The sequence below is a fragment of the Indicator indicator genome, chromosome 40 (assembly GCF_027791375.1).
Source record: "Indicator indicator isolate 239-I01 chromosome 40, UM_Iind_1.1, whole genome shotgun sequence".
Lineage (NCBI taxonomy): Eukaryota > Metazoa > Chordata > Aves > Piciformes > Indicatoridae > Indicator > Indicator indicator.
This window is the reverse complement of record NC_072049.1, coordinates 992,697-1,013,093: the sequence shown is the minus strand read 5'-3', so window position 1 is coordinate 1,013,093 and position 20,397 is coordinate 992,697. Positions and strand designations below refer to the sequence as shown.

General features: G+C 64.3%; 1 protein-coding gene across 1 annotated transcript; it reads left to right on the top strand.

Annotated features, from left to right (window-relative positions):
- Positions 1 to 2,243: 2,243 nt before the first annotated feature.
- DENND4B (DENN domain containing 4B) lies at positions 2,244 to 9,856 on the top strand. Its single transcript, XM_054396949.1, has 25 exons — positions 2,244 to 2,542; positions 2,615 to 2,867; positions 2,944 to 3,013; positions 3,141 to 3,310; positions 3,749 to 3,990; positions 4,087 to 4,153; positions 4,240 to 4,298; positions 4,389 to 4,533; positions 4,632 to 4,813; positions 4,921 to 5,021; positions 5,103 to 5,312; positions 5,662 to 5,807; positions 5,882 to 6,021; positions 6,101 to 6,224; positions 6,335 to 6,541; positions 6,617 to 6,745; positions 6,828 to 7,601; positions 7,673 to 7,792; positions 7,871 to 8,046; positions 8,473 to 8,593; positions 8,697 to 8,908; positions 8,973 to 9,112; positions 9,201 to 9,366; positions 9,439 to 9,503; positions 9,620 to 9,856. The coding sequence occupies exons 1-25, from the start codon at positions 2,244 to 2,246 to the stop codon at positions 9,763 to 9,765; spliced, it is 4,464 nt and encodes a 1,487-aa protein (XP_054252924.1). The 3' UTR covers positions 9,766 to 9,856.
- The last annotated feature ends 10,541 nt before the right edge of the window (positions 9,857 to 20,397 follow it).

Here is a 20,397-nt window from a genome sequence, read left to right as displayed (position 1 = left end):
GCTTGGGGGGGAGGGCGGTCCTGGGTCCTGAGCTTCTAGCGATGTTGGGGGTGGTCCAAGGGGGTCGTGGAGCCATCGCGGTAGCTTCTGGGGGTCTTCGGGGTGTGGGCGGGGTCCTTGTAAGGGCCTGGTGGTGCTGGGCAGGGGGTCCCTGTAGGTCGCAGTGTCCCCCGGCGGGCGCAGAGAGCCCTCCCGTCCGCCAGGGGCCGCTGTGCGCGGCGGCGGGGCCGGGCGGGCGCGCGGAAGCGGCTCGGTTGTAGCCCAGCGGCGCGGCCCGGCCCGGCCCGGCCCGCAGGTACCGGGGGTGAAATGGGACCGGGGCCGGCGAGGCTGGGGCCTGTGGGGCCGGGAGTAGCGTCTGGGCTGGGGGTAGAGCCTGTGGGGCCGGCTACAGGGCCTGGACCCGGGGCAGGGCCTGTAGGCTCCGGCCTGTGTCCGGGGTGCACGGGTTCGGTCGTGGGGTCTGCGGAGCCAGCCGTGAGGTGCCTGAAGCCGGCTGGGTGCTGTGCAGGCCCCGCTGAGGCAGAGCATGGGGCCGCATCTAGGGCCCGTGGGGCCGGGGCTGGGGCCTGAGCCGGGTACAGGCCCTGTAGGGCCAAGTGTATGGGCATGGGACTGGGCGTGTGTAGGGCTGTAGGGTGTGCAGGGCGCCTCTGAGGTGCACAGGGCCGGCTGGGAGGATGTGTAGGGCTCGCTACAGGGCCTGTGGGGCAGCCTCTGTGTACAGGGCCCGGCTGGCGGTGGCTCTCTGGCCAGGCTGATGTTTGCCAGTGTCTTCGTTTCCACCCCAGAATCTCAATTCCGAGATGGGGCCGGGATGATGGGGGGAGGGAGGGATTTGGAGGGGGGAGGTTGGAGGGTGTGCGCCGCAGCTTCCTCGGCCTCATGGGGTGCAGGGAGCCGTGGGGCAGAGGCCACATAGTGGGACAAAGTCCCTAGGCGCTGTGGGGCAGGGGACTGCCGGGGACATGCTGCAGCTTGCAGACCCCCGGAGCAACCCTGCCTTTGGGGCACTGCTCTGGGCAGGCTCGCCCCTAGCTGGCGGCCAAATCCTGCCCGGGGAGGGTCCCGACACCCCTCCCGCAGTCACCACTTCCCCTTTGGCAGCCCCACAGAGGGGCCGGTTCCTGCTGCTGCTGCAGCTGGGCACGAAGCCCAGGCTCCCCCATGGGACTCCTCAGTGGCGCTGCCCACGCTGGGGGTCACCGGGACCCGTCATCTAGGACCCTGCCATGTCCTGCTGGCTCCCAGTGGGGTGCTCACTGCGGGAGCCTGTCCAGGAGGACCCGAGAGAGAGGGGAATGTGTTGGGGGGCAGAGGGTGGCCGTGCGCCCCCTGCCCCGCTGGTTTCTCCCCACCTGAAGCAGGTGGCAAGAAGTGAAAGCAGGAGCCGGGGCTGCGTCTCGGCAGCTCGGCCCTCACCGCGTAGCGCTGCGCTAAAAATAGCTCTGGTGGCTTGCGGGGGGGCTGGGGGGTCCCGGAGTCCCTGGCGAGGCTCCAACTGCTGTCATGTCCCTGCCTCTGCCAGCAGGGGTGACGCTGGCACAGCCCCAGTGGGCTGGGGCCCCCTAACCCCCAGCTGAGGGGGTTTCCTCTTGGGGTCTTGAGGCTGCCACAGTGACCCTGCTTGGAGTCTCCATGTTCGGGGTTGGAACTGATCTGAGCCCCCTCGGCCCTGGTGTGGCAGTGGCAGAGCCATGTCGCACCCCAGTGCCTCATGGAGGGGGTGACAGCAGCGGGGGTGTGGCGTGGGTGCTGGCAGCTCCTCGTCTCTTTCCTTCCCCTTTCCACCCCCCTTTCCATGCAGCAGCTCCCCGACGGCCTGCAAGGACCCTTCTGCGGCGCCCCGGGCAAGCTGGGGCAGGGCGGGGGTGCTTGGAGGGGACAGGGGACAGCTGTGGGGACAAGGCTGCAGCCACCAAGCTCAGGGGCAGGCATACTGCAGGGTGGGGGTCGCTGCTTGAGGGGTGTCCTCCCTTCACAGATGCTGTGCTGGGGGTGCTGCACCCCTGCCAAGCCATGGGGGTCCCCACAACACCCTGGGCCTCGTGGCGTGACCGGAAGCCTCCTCCCTTCCCGTCGCCGCTGCTTTCGCCCTGTCAGCTGCGCCGTGCCCCGCGGCCACTGGCTCCGCTGTGGGGCACCCCGCAGCTTTCTGGGGGCACAGCTGGGGCGGGTGGGCTGTGGGGCAGGGTCCAGGGCGTGACCCATCCCGCTCTGTGTCCTCGCAGATGCCGTGAGCCATGGCAGACGAGAAGCCCCCGCAGCTGGTGGACTACTTCGTGGTGGCCGGACTGACGGACACCTCGCGGCTGCTGGAGGAGGAGGGCCAGCAGCAGCGCGCGGCGCGGCCCAGCGAGCACATCACCGACGTGGCGGTCATCATCCGCTCGCAGGGTGAGGAGGTGCCCCACGGCTTCACCTGCATCGAGACCACCACCTCAGGCCACCCCGTGGACCTCAACGCTGGGCTGCTCAACAACCCCCAGATGTTCATCTGCTACAAGCGCAGCCGGGACAAGCCCCCCCTCATCGAGCTGGGGTGAGTGCTGAGCGCCAGGGGGTGCAGCTCCAGCTCTCCTGGGGGTCCTCCTCACCTTTCCTCCCCACGCAGGGTGCACTACGAGGGCAAGGACCGCCCGAAGCCGGGCTACAAGATCCTGGACACGACGCCCTACAGCCGCTCGGCCAACCTGAACTCTGGGGGCCCTGGGCACCAGCGAACCTTCCTGACCTACCGGCGGGCAGCTGAGCCCCACGGCCACAGCACGCTGGGGGTCACCGACATCTGCCTCATCATGCCCAGCAAGGGCGAGAGCACCCCACACACCTTCTGCCGGGTGGACAAGAACCTCAACACCAGCATGGTGGGTGCTGGGGTCCCCCCTACTCGCTGCCCTGGGGGGGCCAGCCTGCACCGACCCCTCCGCTCCCTCCTTGCAGTGGGGTCCTGCCCTGTACCTGTGCTACAAGATCGCCATGGCAAAGGCCAACACCCTGGTCTATGAAGCAGGTAGGGTGGCACTGGGGGGGTCAGAGCACTGTGGGCTCTCCTTGCTAGGCTGCTGGTTACCTACCTGGCCTCTCCCTCCCTGCCTCTCCTCAGTGAGGCTCAGCCCTCTGTGCATCTATCCATCCAGGGCTGCTGGGGCGTTACCCCGAGCAGGACAGTGAGGCCTTCCCCCTGCCTGAGTCAGTGCCTGTGTTCTGCCTGCCCATGGGGGCCACCATCGAGAGCTGGCCGGATGACACCAAGTACCCTCTGCCTGTCTTCTCCACCTTCGTGCTGACCGGGGCCTCAGGAGACAAGGCAGGGTGGGGGGCATGGAGCTGGGAGTGGGGCTCAGTGGTGGGCAAGGGGGTGCCCACTCTGTCTTCTTCAACATCTTCATCAACAGCCTGGGTGAAAGGACAGAGTGGACTCCCAGCCAGGTTGCTGATGATCCTAAACTGGCAGCAGTGGCTGCAGCCTGTCAGGCTGTGCTGCCATTCAGCCAGGCCTGGCCAGGCTGGAGAGCTGGGGAGGGGGACCTCATGGGGTTCAGCCAGGGTGAGTGGAGGGTCCTGCCCTTGGGGAGGAGCAACTTCCTGCAGCAGTACAGGGGAGGAGGTGACCCGCTGGGGAGCAGCTCCACAGAGAAGGGCCTGGGAGTGCTGGGGAACAGCAAGGTGCCCAGGAGCCAGCAAGGGGGCTCAGAGGGGATGATGCCCAGGGGTCCCTTCCCACCTGCGGGCTGGCTGTGTGCAGGTGTATGGAGCAGCCATCCAGTTCTACGAGGCTTTCCCACGGGAGCGGCTGTCGGAGAAGCAGAGCCTGCGGCTGGGGCTGCTGAGTGTGGTGGACAGGCGGCCAGTGCCGGGGCGCTCGCTGCAGGCACGCAAGAGCATCTGTGTCCTGTCCCACTGGCCCTTCTTTGATGTCTTCCGCAAGTTCCTGATGTTCATCTACCGCTACTCCATCTCAGGGCCCCACGTACTGCCCCTCGAGACGTGAGTCGGGGCCCGGGGGCAGCTGGGGGGGACTGCAGGACCCCTGCCGCTGTTTCCCCCCCAACACCGACCCCCGGCGCTGCCCTCTGCCCGCAGGCACATCTCCCACTTCATGCACAACGTCCCCTTCCCGTCCCCGCAGCGCCCTCGCATCCTGGTGCAGGTCAGTTGCTCTGGGTGCCTGCCCCAGCCTCTTGCCGGCCCCAGGCTGGCTGCCCCCAGCCCACCACGTCCCTGTGTCGCCCCCAGATGTCCCCCTATGACAGCCTGCTGCTGTGCCGCCCCGTATCCTCCCCGCTGCCGCTCAGGTAAGGATGGCCACGGGACACTGCGGGACGAGGGACACAAACACTGGGGAGGGGGCCGTGGGGCGGCTGAGTGACGTCCCCCCCCCGCAGCGGTGCCAGCTTCCTGACGCTGCTGCAGAACCTGGGCCCTGACAACGCTGTGGCACTGCTGGTGGCTGTGCTGACCGAGCAGAAGCTGCTCATCCACTCCCTGCGCCCGGACGTCCTGACCAGCGTGGGCGAAGCCCTGGTGGCGGTGAGTGCCGGGGAGGGGGACACACACCCACCGTGGCACTGGGGACTTCCCACCCCCCTGGCCCACGGTGCTGACCACCCTTGTCCTGTCCCCCCCAGATGATCTTCCCCCTGCGCTGGCAGTGCCCCTACATCCCGCTGTGCCCGCTGGCGCTGGCTGACGTGCTGTGTGCCCCCGTGCCCTTCATTGTAGGCATCCACTCCAGCTACTTCGACCTCTACGAGCCCCCCAGGGACGTCATCTTCGTCGACCTGGACACCAACACCATCTGTCACCACCAGTGAGTGGCTCCCCATCCCCAGTTCCTGGCAGTAGAGGGGGGGCCTGCAGCAGGCCAGAGGGGGTTTGGGGACCCATTGGTTGCTTGTCCCTCTGTGCCCTCCCTAGGAGCGAGGAGCGCAAGCTGCTGTCCCCCCGCTCCCTGCCGCGCCGGCCCTGCAAGGTGCTGCTGGCCACGCTGCACAGCCTCTCCCAGCAGCTAGACGAGAGTGAGCTGGGGCTCTGGGAGGGGGCTCTGGGAGCCGTCTGTGTCTTCCCCCCCTCCAACTCTGTCCTGCCCCTGCCCTCAGTGTACAGCGGCCCTGGGGAGGAGGCATCGCTGGAGCTGCTGCTGAGCGACGCAGAGGCAGCTCGGGGCCGGAGGGCGCAGCTGGAGCTGGAGGCTCGCGCAGCCTTCCTGCGCTTCATGGCCTGCACCCTGCGCGGCTACCGCAGCTTCCTGCGTCCCATCGCGCCCGCGGCCGCCGCCCGCGACACCGGCAGCCTCTTTGCCCTGCAAGGTGCGGCCCAACCCCCCTGGCCGGGCCCCTCGGGCTGCCTCGGGTTCTGGGAGTGGGCAGGGGTGACATTGGGGTGACTAGAGCAGGGTCAGCTGGGTTTAACCTCCCCCCATCCTGCCAGGGTTCCTCGAGTCCCACAGCCAAGTGTGGGAAGGGTTGGGATGACCAGAGGGGGATGAGATGGAGCCGAGCTGCCCCATCCTGCTCCCCAAGCTCCTGAGATCCTGGGGAAGGCACAGGGGTGACTGGGTTGGTTCAGCTGGATCTAAGCCCTGCCCTCCAGCCCCTTAGGGCCCCTCAGGTCCTGTGGGGGTGAGCAGGGTGGGGCTGATCTGTGGTTGCCCCCCAGGGTTCCTCAAGTCCCGGGAGCGGGCATACCACCGCTTCTACGGGCAGCTGCTACGCACGCAGCTCTTCACGCAGTTCATCGAGGACTGCTCCTTTGCCAGCGACCGCGACCCCTGCCTCGAGTTCTTCGACACCTGTGTGGACAAGGTGAGTGTCCCCAGCCCCACCGCCCATTGCCTTGTTCCCCACGACCCCAAGTGACACCCCCGGCCCCACCCCAGGTGCAGGTGGAGCTGGAGAAGCCGGAGGACACCCCACTGATGGAGCTGGATGACCCCCGGGGGGGTGAGCACACCGTCTTCATCACCCCCCCGGAGCAGCCCGCAGCCCCTGATGGCTCTGAGCTGCCTGCGCGGTACCGGTGAGGCCCTTCCTTCACCCCCCCAGCCCTGCCACCCTCCCAAGGTCTCCCCAACTCATCCTCTGCTCCCCCTCCCCAGCTATGACAGCTTCCCCACCCTGCGGCCGGAGCTCCTGGAGCCCCCCCGGGACCCACTGGTGGCTCAGTTGTGCCAGGCCAGGAGCAGTGCTCCCAGCAGCCCAGCCCCACGCAGGACCAAGCAGGTGAGCAGGGCCATGGCTGTGGCGAGGTGGCCTGGCCTCAAAAGGGATAGGACAGGAGGGGTGCAGGACACCAGGTGCCCCCCAGCTCCCTCGCCTTTCTTCACCCTCAGGAGATGAAGGTGGCCCAGCGGGTGGCTCAGAAGTACTCCTCTGTGCCTGACATGTGGGCCAAGTGCCTGCTGGGCCACTGCTATGGGCTCTGGTTCCTCTACCTGCCCACCCATGTCCGCGCCGCCCCTGCCAAGCTGCGGGCGCTGCAGTTGGCGTACGACGTCCTGCGCAAGATGGAAGCTCACAAAGTGGTGCTGCCAGACGAGGTAGGTGGCATCGGGTGTGAGGGGCACTCAGCCAGGACTTGGAGTCACCCCAGCACTCCTGCTTGCCCCTCCCAGGTGTGCTACCGCATCCTGATGCAGCTGTGCGGGCAGTATGGGGAGCCAGTGCTGTCGGTGCGAGTGCTGCTGGAGATGAAGCGCGCTGGCATCGTGCCCAACACTGTCACCTACGGTTACTACAACAAGGTGACAGGGTGGGCACACATGGGAGGGGGCCAGGGGGGTCCCCAGCATCTCCTGACCCTGTCGTTCCCCCCTGCCCCAACAGGCAGTGCTGGAGAGCAAGTGGCCAGCTGGCACCCAGGGCGGCCGCCTGCGCTGGGCCAAGCTCCGCAATGTGGTGCTGGGAGCTGCCCAGTTCCGGCAGCCCTTGCGGCAGCGCCAGCACCGAGCGGCCGCCACGGCCCCCTCTGGTAGGTTGGGTCTGGGGGGGAAGCTGGGGAGGGGCTGTTACCCCCCACTGACACCCCTCATCCCCACAGGTGACCGAGCGTCCCCCGTGCCCCGGCCTAGCCTGCAGCGCCAAACCACCTGGGCCGGCCGCAGCCTGCGGGACGCTCCCCCAGCCCCCCGCCTGGTGAAGAGTGGCAGCCTCAGCTTCCCTGGCAGCACCCAGGGTGAGGGGGCCCGGGGGAGGCCAGGGGAGCCCCTGATTGTGCGGCCCCCACTTCTTCCTGCAGCCCCAGACCCATTGCCCTCGCGGCTGCGGGGCGCCCCCAGCTCAGCCGAGGGGAGCCTGTCTGACGTCAGCTTCGCCACGGACGAGAGCGACCGGGCAGAGGAGAGCCCCGCGGGCGGAGGGGGGGCGGCAGGGGGCACGCCGCGGCGGGGGCTGGCGGCCAAGCTGCAGCAGCTGCTGTCCCCTGGCAAGAGGTCCCCGCTGCGCCCGGCTGCCAGCACAGAGCTCCCCACCGGTGGCCGCGACTCCACTGCTCGCCCGCGCCGGGGCTCCGAGCAGCAGGACCGGGACCCCCCCGCCCGGCGTAGCCCCGCCGAGACACTGCTGCGCCCACGGGAGCGCCCCGAGTCCACTGCTTCCGAGGTACCCAGCTGGTGCCTGGGTCTGGGGGCCGGCTGTCTGTCTGTCCTTGCTGACACTGCCTGTCCCCTCAGAGCTCAGTCTCGCTGGGCAGTGAGCTGGACCTGTCAGACACCTCTGTGGGCAGCACCGGTGTTCCCAAGGCTGAACCGCAGCCTGAAGGGGCGTCTGGGCAGGAGCAGCCCATGGTGGAGGTGAGCTGGGGGTCCCCATTCTCCTGTGGTCCCCCTCATGCTGCACTGTGAGCTGACAGCCTCCGCCCCACTGGCCAGGTGCTGCTGTCCAGCTGCTCGCGCTGCCAGGGCTGTGGCGCCCTGGTGTACGACGAGGAGGTCATGGCAGGGTGGACCTCCGACGACTCCAACCTCAACACCACCTGCCCCTTCTGCACCCGCTCCTTCGTCCCCTTCCTCAGCATCGAGATCCAGGACTTCCAGCTGCCCCCCAGGTGGGACCTCACTCGCCCCTACCCTGTCCCCTGTCCTCCAGGAGAAACTCTCATGTCCTCTTCCCTGCAGCTGAGTATCCCTTTGCTGCTCTCCAGTACCATCCTTTCATCCCCGTGGGGAAGACCCTCTTGTCCCCCATCCTTCCTGGTGTCCCCAGCATCCCTCTTTGATGCCCACCGCTGTTCCCCAATCTCAGGGGTAAAACCCCAACGTCCTGCATCTGCCCTGGTGTCCCCAGAGTCCCTAAACCCCCTCTTTGCCACCAGCTCCCCCCATCCTTCCACCTCCTGGGGGGCAACCCTCATGTCCACATCCTGCCCCAGTGTCCCCATTTGCTCTTCACCCTTCCCCCATCCTCCCATCCTCTGGGGAGATCTCAGCTGTCCCAGGTGCCCCCCATTTCCCAACGTCCCCTTTCCATGCAGCACGGCCAAGGATGGCTCCCCTGCTCCTGCTGCCACCCAGGGACCGGTGCTGAGCGACCGCCGCCACTGCCTGGCGCTGGACGGGGGTGAACCGGAGCTCTGCAATGGCTACCCGGAGATGGTGGTACGGGGCTGGGCACCAAGAGGGGGCACAGCCGTCCCTGCAGGCTTTGGGGGGTGCTGGGGTGCCAGCAGTGAGCGTGTGCCCGGCCCTTGTCCTGCAGGTGCCGCGGCGCTCGGAGCGAGTGGCCTTCGCCTACCTGAGCCCCTTGGTGCTGCGCAAGGAGCTGGAGAGCCTGGTGGAGAATGAGGGTGGAGAGCTGCTGGCACAGCCGGAGCTGGTGGACAGCCACCCCATCATCTACTGGAACCTGGTCTGGTACTTCCAGCGCCTGGAGCTGCCCAGCAACCTGCCCCGCCTGCTCCTAGGCTCACAGCATGTCACCCTGGCCCCACAGGTGAGGCTGGAGGCCATCGGGGGTCTGGGGCCTCGTGGGGAGCCTTTGGCCCCGTGCCCACCTGCCTGCCCCACAGGGGCAGCTCCTTGACTCCCCCAATGTCCGTGTCCGACTGCTCTGGGATGTCCTGACCCCTGAGCCTGACAGCTGCCCCCCGCTTTATGTCCTCTGGAGGCTTCACAGTGAGTCATTGGGGTGGTGGGGAGTGGGGGGACCATGGTGGCAGGCTGTGCTGACTCCCATCCCTTGCTGTCCCTGTCCCTGCCTCAGGCAATGTCCCCACTCGTCTGCAGTCCTGGCGGCCCCATGGCCACCCCTTCTCGCTGGCCTTCCTGGAGGCCCTGCTGAGCCACGTGGGGCTGAACGAGGTGCACAAAGCCATTGCCCTCTTCCTCGAGACCCTGGCAGCCCCAGGCAGTCCCCGGCACCTGCAGAGGTAGGGCTGGGACCCCCCTATGAAGCCCCCCATCAGCACTGGGCAGCCCCCCTCACTGCTCTGCCTCCCCAGGAGCATCTACCGGGAACTCCTCTTCCTCACGCTGGCGGCACTGGGCAGGGACCACACAGACATTGGTATGGGGGAGCTCAGGGGAAGACTGGGGTGGGGGGGGGGGATTGAGGAGAACTGGGGGTCCCCAAGGCAGTGCTGATGGCTGCTATGTCTCCTTCCGCTCCCCATCACCTCGCAGCCGCCTTCGACAAGAAGTACAAAGCTGCCTACGCCAAGCTGGCCGGGAGCCTGGGCAAGGAGGAGCTGCGGCGGCGGCGGGCACAGCCCCCCAGCTCCAAAGCCATCGACTGCCGCAAGAGCTTCGGGGCCACCCTCGAGTGCTAGAGCTGCACCCCCCAGGCCCTCTCGCACCTTGGGGACAGACAGGGGGGTTCCAGCCACCCCCAGCTCTGATCCTCCCACAAAGGGTTTTCTAAGTCAGTGTTAATATATTTTTATTTATTTATTCCTGCCCCAGCCCAGCCCAACCCAGCACCTCTCCTCTTGTGCTGGCAGCCAGATGGGTGGCAGGAGAGTCGGGGGGTGGGGGCTCTCTGCACACCCCCTCCATTTCCACCCTCTCTCCCATTGCTGCTTGCCCGTGCCCCGAGTGGGGTGGGTGGGTGGGTTTGGGAGCCATCGTGAAGGTTCAGGGTGAATTTTGGGGGCGATTTAGGGGCTGTCCCCCACCCCTTGCACTGTGCAATAGGACACCAATCCCCTCCTCCCCCCCGGCCTGGGGGGCTGTAAATAAAAAACCGCTGCGGTTATTTTCCCTGCTGCCTCCCCAGGCGCCTTCTCTGGGAGGGGATCGAAGCAGAGCGGAGGAACTCCTTGGGGGTCGGGGGACACACAGCGCCGCGGGGGGGGCAAGTGGGGAAGCGGTGCCGGAGTGCTGGCTTGCGGCCACGGCCGCCATCTTGGGGCCTGGCGGAGGCAGCGGCACTTGGGCCTTGCCCACTGCCGGTGACCCCGAGGCGGGGCTGTGGGGACGGGGACGACACACGAGTCCTAGCCCGGTACCGGAGCCTGCCTCGCTCCGCCCCCACGAGGCGTCGCGCGGGACCACGTGCACACCGGTACCGGGCGCCACGTGGGCCGCGGTCCGAGCTACGGCGGCCGCTTTGGGCCCAACCTCCCCGCGGGCAGGGGCTGGGGGCGGGGGGGTTGGTTTTTTTTTTTTTTTTTTTTTTTCTTTCTTGCCCGCCGACACCGCGCGCGGCCGGCGGTACCCGGATGTCCAGGCTCGGAGACCCATTAAAGGCGCCCCGCGGGGAAGCTCGGCGGCTTCCTATTGGTAGAACTGCGCGTCGATCTTCGAGCCTACCCACCAGTAAGAAGCAGGAGGCGAGCCCGGCGGGGAAGTCGACGGATTCAATTGGTGGAGCATTCCGCCTGTTGTCATGCTGGGCCAATATGCGTCGCGCCTGGGGTCGGGAGGCGGGGTGAGAGCGACGGGGCCGCTGCCCAATCAGCGGCATTGTTTGTGGTGGTGCCGGCTGCGCTCCGCGGCGGCTGGAGGCTGCGGCGCCGTCTGCTCCGCCCGCCCGGCCCCGGCTCGGCCTCAGGGCCCCTACCGGCGCCCCCGGCCTCCCCCCCTCCTGATCCAGGTGAGGACTGCGGGGGCGGCGGGAGCCGGGCCCGGCGGGGGCGGGGGGGGGGGGGGGGAGTGCGGAGGTGGGGGTGGGGGCGAGTCCCGGCGGTGTGTGGCGGGGGGGGAGCCGAGCCAAGGGGTTGAGGCGGAGGGGGGGGGGCGGTGTCTGTATTTGGGGGTGCAGCGCCCGCGGGGCTTGGGGGGTTGAGGAGGCAAAGCAGATTCAGAAAAGTAGGGGATGGGAGGTACTTCTGTGGGGGCAGAGCTCAGGGATTGTGGGGGGAGAGGGGTGCACAGCGCAGGGTTTTCGGGTGCAGATCAGAGGGATCGGGGGGCAGATCAGAGGGGTTTGAAGGGGGGGGGGAGGATTTTGTGGGGGCAGAGCTCAGGACCAGGGGGGGCGCACCGGTGGATTTTCGGGTGCAGAAAGGAGGGATCTGGGGGGTCGGGGGAGGGCAGATCCGGGCATTTTCGGAGGGAGCAGAGCAGAGGGGAGCTGGGGGGGGACAGAGCGCAGGGATTTTGGGGGGCAGGGAGTGGAGGGGTTTGCTTTGTGGGGGCAGAGCCGAGGGGTTTAGGGGACAGAGCGCAGAGGTTTGGCAGCGGGGGGGCGAGGCGCCTTTTGTGGGGGCAGAGCTCAGATTTGGGGGACACAGGGTAGAGCCGAGGGCTTTTCAAAGGGGTAGAGCCCAAGATTTTTGGAGGGCAGAACCCGAACCGGAGATCAGGGCTTGGGGGTGGGGGCGGCAGAGCCCGAGGGGTTTGAGGGGGTGGCGGGGGCTGGCCCAGCCCTCGGGAATGGGCGAGGAGGGCTGGGGGCGGGGATCCCCCGTGGTAAACGCGGGTGTTGGCTCCTTCCCCGGGGCTGGGGGCTGGCGGGGGGCCGGTCCCGGCCCCGCTGGGGACCGTCTGGGCCGGGGTGGGGCTGTCTGGGCCGGGGGTGGTGGGGGAGCAGGGTGCGGGAGCTGCCTGGCACCGGGCCCGCTGTGCGTGGGGGGTCCCCCGGGGCAGGGGAGAGCGGAGAAGGGGGCGGGAGGAGTCGCCTCCCCCCGCAGTTGGAGGGGTTTGGGGGTGGGGATGCAGGAGGTGTCCCCCACCTCGTCCTTTCCCGGTGGGTTCGGGATTGGGTACCGCGTCGCGGGGAGCGATGCTGTGATGGAGAGATCCTGCGCGATGGGGGCTCGGGGGTGGCTGCCGCCCAGAGGGGATACCCCCTTTGTTCTTCATCTTCTGCCGGGTTTCGGGAGCCGTTCCCGTTCCCCCCTGCCGTTCCCGTTCCCCCCTGGGTTGCCGTCGCGCCGTTTCCCCCTCGGGAGCTGCTGGGCTGGCCCTGCCTCTGCCTCCCGCTGGCTGTTCTGTCCCGCGGGATCCTGCACCCCCACTTCCATTCCCCACCGCGAATCCAGGATGGGGGCAGCCAGGAAAACTTTAACATGGAGCAGGAGTGCAGCTCCTGCCTCCTGTTTTGGTGTGGGGAGCCCTTGCTGCACCCTCGCTGGAGGGGTTGGGATGTGGGGGGCTACGAGAATGCTGTTTCTGGAGGGGGGGTACTCACTCACCTGAGTGCCACAGATCCATTCCCCTTTGCTCTATTTCCCCAGATTCAGTGTTTGAGGTGATTAGAAGCATTCCCAGCACCTCTCTGCGTCCGGGGAGGGGGGGGCTTTGCCTGGGGGGGAGTGGGGGGCTGGGCAGAGGGGAGCTGGCAGCACGGAGGGGAGGCGCCAGGAGCACTCTGCCTGCCCCAGCGCTGAGAGCCGAAATCCCCCCAAAAGAGAAGGGATTCATTGGGTAGAGATTTATGGGTTTGGAGCCTTCCTCTTTTGCTGACAGGCTGGAGGAGGAGGAGGAGGAGGAAGGAAAGGGGGGGGGGGTGCTGTGAGCCCGTGGGGAACGACATCCTTCTGGAAGGAGGTGTGGGAGGTTTTGACTCTGATTTCTCGGTGCTCTGCGGTGGGGGTTGGGGAAGGATCGCGATGGGCAGGGCTGGAGGGGCTGCTGGCGCTGGGCCAGTGGGGCAGGGGCTGTGCCTGTGCTCACCGTGGTCTGGGGGTGCAGGGAGAGGCCCCCCCCCACAGCCTTCGTGCTCTGCTGGGGCTCCCCACTGCGTACAAGCAGCCTGTGGTGCTGCTGCCACTGAGGGCAGACCCCTGCCAGCTGCTGCTTCAGGGAGCTTGTGGGGAGCCATGGGAGAGGAACCTTCGCTGCCCTGGCATCTTCTCCACAATGGTGCCTGCAGGGATCCCTGTGCCTCATCCAGGAGCCTGCCCGGAATTTGTTATTCCTGAGCCTCCTGGGCTCATCTATGGTGGAGAAACAATCACCAAAAAAAATCCTCAGTTCCTGGAGTCCTGGAATGGGTTGGATTGGAAGGGACCTCAAAGCTCATCCAGCTCCAACCCCCTGCCATGGGCAGGGACACCTCCACCAGCCCAGGTTGCTCAGGGGCTCATCCAGCCTGGCTTGAAACACCTCCAGGAAGGGGACAGCCACAGCCTCCCTGGGCAACCTATTCCAGAGTCTCCTCACCCTCACTCTCAAGAATTTCTTCATCATCTCTTGTCTCAATCTCTCCTCTCCCAGCTCAAAGCCATTGTCCCTTGTCCTGGCACTCCCAGCCAGGAGTCAGAAGTCCCTCCCCAGCTCTCCTGGAGCCCCTTCAGGTACTGGAAGGCTGCTCTGAGGTCTCTCCTGCTTTCCAAGCTGCTTCCCAAGCTGCTGGGATGTTAGTTGTGAGTTGCAGACTTGGCCTTGGAGCTTTCCCTGGTCTCCAAGTCTGCCCCAGGCCCACGGTGAGGTGCAGCTGGCAGGGAGCATCCATCCCTGCTCCCTTTGCTTCCTCTTGCCACCAGGCTGTTGGATTTTCTTTTTTAATGTTGGATTTTGGGGGTGTTGGATTTTGGAGATGTTGGATTTTGGGGGTGTTGGATTTGGAGGGTGTTGGATTTTGGAGATGTTGGATTTTGGGGGTGTTGGATTTGGAGGGTGTTGGATTTTGGAGATGTTGGATTTGGAGGGTGTTGGATTTTGGGGGTGTTGGATTTTGGGGATGTTGGATTTTGGGGGTGTTGGATTTTGGAGATGTTGGATTTTGGGGGTGTTGGATTTGGAGGGTGTTGGATTTTGGAGATGTTGGATTTTGGAGATGTTGGATTTTGGAGATGTTGGATTTTGGGGGTGTTGGATTTGGAGGGTGTTAGATTTTGGGGGTGTTGGATTTTGGAGATGTTGGATTTTGGAGATGTTGGATTTTGGAGATGTTGGATTTTGGGGGTGTTGGATTTTGGGGATGTTGGATTTTGGAGGTGTTGGATTTTGGGGATGTTGGATTTTGGGGGTGTTGGATTTGGGGGATGTTGGATTTTGGAGATGTTGGATTTTGGAGATGTTGGATTTGGGGGATGTTGGATTTGGGGGATGTTGGATTTTGGAGATGTAGGATTTTGGGGATGTTGGATTTTGGGGATGTTGGATTTGGGGGCTGTCGGATTTTGGGGATGTTGGATTTGGGGGGTGTTGGATTTGGGGGATGTTGGATTTTGGGGGATGTTGGATTTTGGAGATGTTGGATTTGGGGGCTGTCGGATTTTGGGGATGTTGGATTTGGGGGGTGTTGGATTCTTTGGGTGTCAGATGTGGGGGGTGTGGGAGCCCCAGGTGTGTGTCTCTGCGTTGTGTTTGTGCCCAACAGCAAAATGTTTCTGTTTAAGCGAAAAAAAGGAGAGAAATTGGTCATAAATGGGAAAACTTTCCCTTGGGTGCAGAAACCAAACCTGTCAGCCCCTGCTGCTGAGGGTTCCCAGCTCTGGAAGATGGAGAAGCAGCTCCACGAAGCCACCGTGCCCGGAGCTGGCAGTGTGGAGCTTCCTCTGCTCCCACCTCTCAGGAGCTGCCCTGGGGGCTTCCTCCCATTTTCTGCTCCTCAGGCTCGAGGTTTGCAGGAGGCTGGTTCCAGATGGCCCAGGTTCTGTTCCTGGAGGCTTTTCTGTTGCATGTAGGTTACCTCTGGGTGGGTTTGCAGTCGTGGGCTGAGCTGTGGCTGCTGTGGCGTCAGGAGTGGCGCAGTGAGGGCAGGATCCATCCAGGGAGACCTGGGACCTTGTAAACCTCCTGAGGTTCAACCAGGCCAAGGGCAAGGGCCTGCAGCTGGGTCAGGGAAATTCCCAGTACAGCACACACAGGGGAATGGATGGGTGGGGAGCAGCTCTGAGGAGAAGGACCTGAGGGTGAGGAGCTGGCACCACATGCTGCCAGCCCAGACCCAGCTGTGCCCTGGGCTGGTCCCCAGCAGTGTGGGCAGCAGGGGCAGGGAGGGCATTCTGCCCCTCTGCTGTGCTCTGCTGAGACCCCTACAGGACTGGGGCAGCTCTGGAGCCCTCAGCACAGACAGGGACCTGTTGGAGCAGGGCCAGAGGAGGCCACAGCAATGCTGGCAGGGCTGGAAGCCCTCTGCTGGGAGCCAGGCTGAGACCTGGGGGTGTTCAGCCTGGAGAGGAGAAGGCTCCAGGGAGACCTTCTGGAGCCCTTCCAGGGCTGAGCAGAAAGCTGGGGACAGAGTTTGGAGCAGGACCTGTGGTGGCAGGACAAGGGGGGATGGTTTGGAAGTACAAGAGGGAGATGGAGAGTGGAGAGAAGGAGAAATTGGTGGTGCTGAGGGTGGGCAGAGCCTGGCCCAGGCTGCCCAGAGAGGTGGGAGATGCCCCCTGGCTGGCACCAGCCCAGCTCAGGTTGTTTGGGGCTGTCAGCAGCCTGCTCTGGCTGGGGATGTCCCTGCTGACTGCAGGGCTTGGATGAGCTCTGAAGGTCCTCTCAAAGAATTCCATGGTTCTGTGGCCTTAGGGTGGTGCAGGACTCAGGAGCTGAGATGTTGCCCCAGGCCCATGGCTCCTTCCCTGCTGGGGTCAGGTTTTGGTCCCCTTCTCCTGCTTTTCAGTGATTCAGAGGATTTGGCTCTTTAAAAGAGAAGTCCTCAATATTCCTCTGCTTCCTGCAGGAGGTTTCCATGGCTGAGTGAGGAGCTGTGCTCCTGTGTGGATCCTCTTCCTGGGGGGAGCTCCTTCTGCCGTGGCTCCTGGTTGCTGTGGGAGCTGGAGCCGATTCTTATCTGGGTCACTGGGAAAGGAGAGATTTCCAGGGATGGCTTTTCCCTGTAAAGAGAATTGCTCTGGAATTGGGGCTTTGAGGAGTGCAAGTGGCTCTGGGGACCTTGCTCTTGGCCATCCCAGCTTGCCCTTGCTCCCCTGGTGTGGTTGGGGTGGAGGTCAAAGCCTCGTGGCACGCGGCGGTGCAGCTCTTTGTGTTTTCCGGCTTTTTGTAAAGATGGAGTTAAATGGATTTAAAGTTCAGTTGAGGCTAAAATGGAGCTGAGCACCTGGGGGCTGCCCTGCTGCTTTCCAGCTTTCTGTGCAGTGGTTCAGGCTGGTGGTGGCTTCTCCCTTCCCTGGTGTTGGGAAGAAATTCTGGACAGAATTTGGGGGGGAGCCTGGCACAGGTTGCCCAGGGAGGTTGTGGACGTCCCCTGCCTGGAGGTGTTCCAGACCAGGCTGGATGAGGCCTTGAGCAGCCTGGGTTGGTGGAGGTGTCCCTGTCCATGGCAGGGGTTGGAACCTTGTGGTCCTTTCCAACCCATTCCGTGGCTCTGGGAAAGCTCATCCCCAGCCCTGGGAAGTGGGGCAGGGAGGCAGCTCCAGCACTGGGATTCCTTCCCTCTTCCTCCATCCTTCCCAGCAGTGGGGCAGGTCCCTTCGGGGTGCTGGCCCTGGTGGGGTGGTTGGAGCTATCCTGAGGCACAGGGCTGAGGCCCCACTCCAGGTCCTGGTTCCCCAACTCTGCCTTTGGGTTGTGGAACTTTATCCAGCACCCTTCTGGAGACCAGGGCTTGGAATGCTGGGGTGTGAGGAGAGCTTCCAGGCCTCCTCTCTAAAATTAGACCCAGCCTGGGCGGGGGAGGCTGTGAAGAGCCTGGGGCTGGGGGTTGGGGACTTCTTTTCCCTCCACATGGAGCCTGGAGAGGAGAAGGCTCCAGGGGGACCTTAGAGCTGCATTCCAGTACCTGAAGGGATCCTGCAGGAAGGCTGCGGAAGGACTTTGCTGAGGGGATCTGAGACAGGCCAAGGGGGAAGGGTTTGGAGCTGAGGCAGAGCGGGGTTAGAGTGGAGCTGAGGAAGAAAGTTGTTCAGTGTGAGGGAGGTGAGACTCTGGCACAGGCTGCCCAGGGAGGCTGTGGATGGCTCCTGCTTGGAGGTGCTAAAGGATGGGATAAGGCCTTGAGCAGCTGAATCCAGCTGAGAGGTGTCCTGCCCATGGTGGGGAGGTCAGGGCAGATGATCTCTGAGCTCCCTTCCAACCTGAGCCATGCTGTGACTCTGGGACAATTCCAACTTCCCAAACATCTCATCCCAATAAATTAACTCCAGGTGCTCCCATCCTGCCTCCTTAGTCACCTGCCTCTTAGTTACCTGGGGATGCTTGAAGGCACCCTGGAGACCCTTTGGCACTCTGGAGACCCCTTGGCACCCCTCTCCTGTGTGCTGCCTGTCTGTAAAAGCCCAGGCCCTGTGTGCTCAGCACCTGCTGGAGCTGATGGGAGCAGGGAGAGGTTTCTCCACCATGGATCACCTGCAGATCCTGAATTGGGCTTGGGAAGCAGAGCAGCACAAAGCAGATTTTGTCAGCTCCTCCTCAGAGCCTTTTCTGTCTGGAAATGGAAGCCCCCCAAGGATAGGTCCTCATGAAAGGACCCTGAAATTCAATTAAATGAGCAGGCCAGGGATGTGTCACCCACACCTCTCCTCCATCCTGCCCATCAGGGTCTTTCAGAAGCCTCCACAGCAGGGTAAAGGACAGGACAAGAGGGAGGATGTGAAGAGCCTTCAGCCCTGGTTTGCTGGAGTGGTTTCATCTCTGCTGAATCTCCACATGCCCTGAGAGGAGGCTGAAAGGGCTGGAGGAGGATGAGGAGCAGGGAAAAGCATGAAAGGGTCCTCAGAACATCAGAGACTGGCAACAGCTGAGGACAGGGACAAGTGGTGCAGAAACTTTGGGCTGCAGTGGGGCTGGTTCAGAGAACCATGGAAGGGGTTGGGTTGGAAGGGACCTTGAAGACCAGGGCAGACTGGGGGAGCAGCAGGGACCCTGGAACGTGGGGGGACTCTTGGAGCTGGCTGCAGCCAGGAGAGCTGCTCCTGAGATAGGAGGCTGGAGCCAGGTGGGGTTGGGCTCTTCTGCCAAGAGGTAAGAACAGGACAAGAGGAAATGGCCTCAGGATGCCCCAGGGCAGGTTCAGGTTGGACATTAGAAGAAACTTCTTCACTCAAAGGGTTCTCCAAGCCTGGCCCAAGCTGCCCAGGGAGGTGGCTGAATCCCCATCCCTGGAGGGGTTTTGGAGCTGTGGTGATGAGGGCCATGGTCCAGCCCCAGCCTTGGTGGAGTTAGGGAAGTGTTGGACTGCAGGAGCTTGAAAGGCTTCTGCACCCGTAACCCATCCTGGGATGCTGTGAAGAGAAGCAGGAGCAGAGTTCCCTCTGCTGCTCCTCGGTGCCACAGCCCTCACCGTGAGGCAGGCAGTGGGGGGCAGCTTGGGCACTGCTCCCTGCCTGGCATGGGAGGTTTGCTTCGGGGTGGAGGTGACCCAAGCCACCTGTGCAGAGCCTCAGAAGATGGAGGAGCCCAACTGGGCGAGCTTGGGAATGAAACAGTTAAAACAGCATCAGAGGAAAGGAGCTCTCATGAATGAAGACAAAGTTTGGCGGGGGGCCAGGGGCTGCTGGCAAGGGGGGGGGGGTGGAGGCTGGAGATGCTGGTGGAGTTTTGGGGGGGGTGGTCAGCAGCGGCCAACGGCCTCCTGCCCCATACCCCCCCCCCCCCCCCCGAGAAAAAAAAAACCCAACCCCAAAAAATGAGCACCACCAAAAAAAAAAAGAGAGAAACGAAGAGATAATTCCATGTCCTGAGGTTACAAACCGGCTGCAACTGGTTTTATTTTTTTTTTAGTGTTTTTTTTTTTTTTCCTCTTTTTTTTCCCCTGCCCCGCAGAGCATGCTGGGTAAAAGTAAGCATCCCCTTTTCTTTTGTTTAATATAAGAGCACGGCGCATGATTGGCAGGGAAGTGCCCGCTCCAGACAGGGCTGCCGCAGGTCCCTGGAGGGGGATGGCACTCGGGGCCGCCCAGGCTCTTCCGAGAGGGCTCCTCAGCACCCCAGCCCTTGCCTCCTCTTCCTCATCTTCCTTTCCCAACCTTCCTCCCTCACCGCCGGCCCCCCCCCCGCCGTGCCCAGCCCCCCGGCTTGCCCGTTCTGCCCCCTGCCTCTGCTCCCCAATTCTCTTGACAGCTGGAGGAGGCAGCAGCAGTGCTGTACCTGTAAGTACCCCCCGGCCCCGGTCCTCTCCATCTCTCTAGCAGACAAAGGCTCTCTGGGGGTGCCGGCTCCGGGGGGGGTCGGCTCTGGGGTTGGTTTTTTGGGTTTGTTTGGTTGTTGTGTTGTTTTTTTTTTTTTTTCCTCCTTTATAACCTGAGTTTGGCAGCTCCCTGGAATGTTTGACCAGAATATTTGCAAGGGGGAGGATGAGCGCTGTGGTTTGCGGCTGCTGCCGGAGCTTCTCCCTTCCCCTCTTCCTTCCCCACCTCCACCTCTCCATCACTATTCCGATGGAATTCCTAAATCTGCTGCAAGCAAAGCCTGAGCCTGGCTGCTGGAGCCTGGCACTGGCGGCGTTCCTGCCCCCCCCGTAGCGCCGCTGGGTGTGATTGACACCCCTACATCTGCCACTCCATCGTTTGCTTGTCCCCCCCTTCTCCACCTCTGTCCCTGCCACCCCTGGCCCTGCTGCTGGCTCCGGGTTCCAGGCTCTCGTGGCTGGCAGCCAGCGGCGGGCAGGAGCCGGCGCACAAAGGCAGGGCCGCAGTCGAGGAAATCGCCCCGCGGGTGGAGAAGGGAACCTGCGGCATGCCCGGCGGCGCCGGCACGGAGCGGCCAGCATGGCACAGCCAGCCCGGAGCGGTCAGCATGGCTCGGTCAGCCCGGAGCAGCCAGCACAGCTCGGTCAGCCTGGAGTGGCCAGCCCAGAGCGGCCAGCACGGCTCGGCCAGCCCAGAGCAGCTGGCACGGAGCGGCCAGCACGGAGCGACCAGCACGGCTCGGTCAGTCCGGAGCAGCCAACACGGCTCGGTCAGCCCGGAGCTGCCAGCCCGGAGCGGCCAGCCCGGAGCGGCCAGCATGGCTCGGTCAGTCCGGAGCAGCCAGCATGGCTCGGTCAGTCCGGAGCAGCCAGCACGGCTCGGTCAGCCCAGAGTGGCCAGCACGGCTCGATCAGTCCGGAGCTGCCAGCCCGGAGCGGCCAGCACGGCTCGGTCAGCCCGGAGCGGTCAGCACGGCTCGGTCAG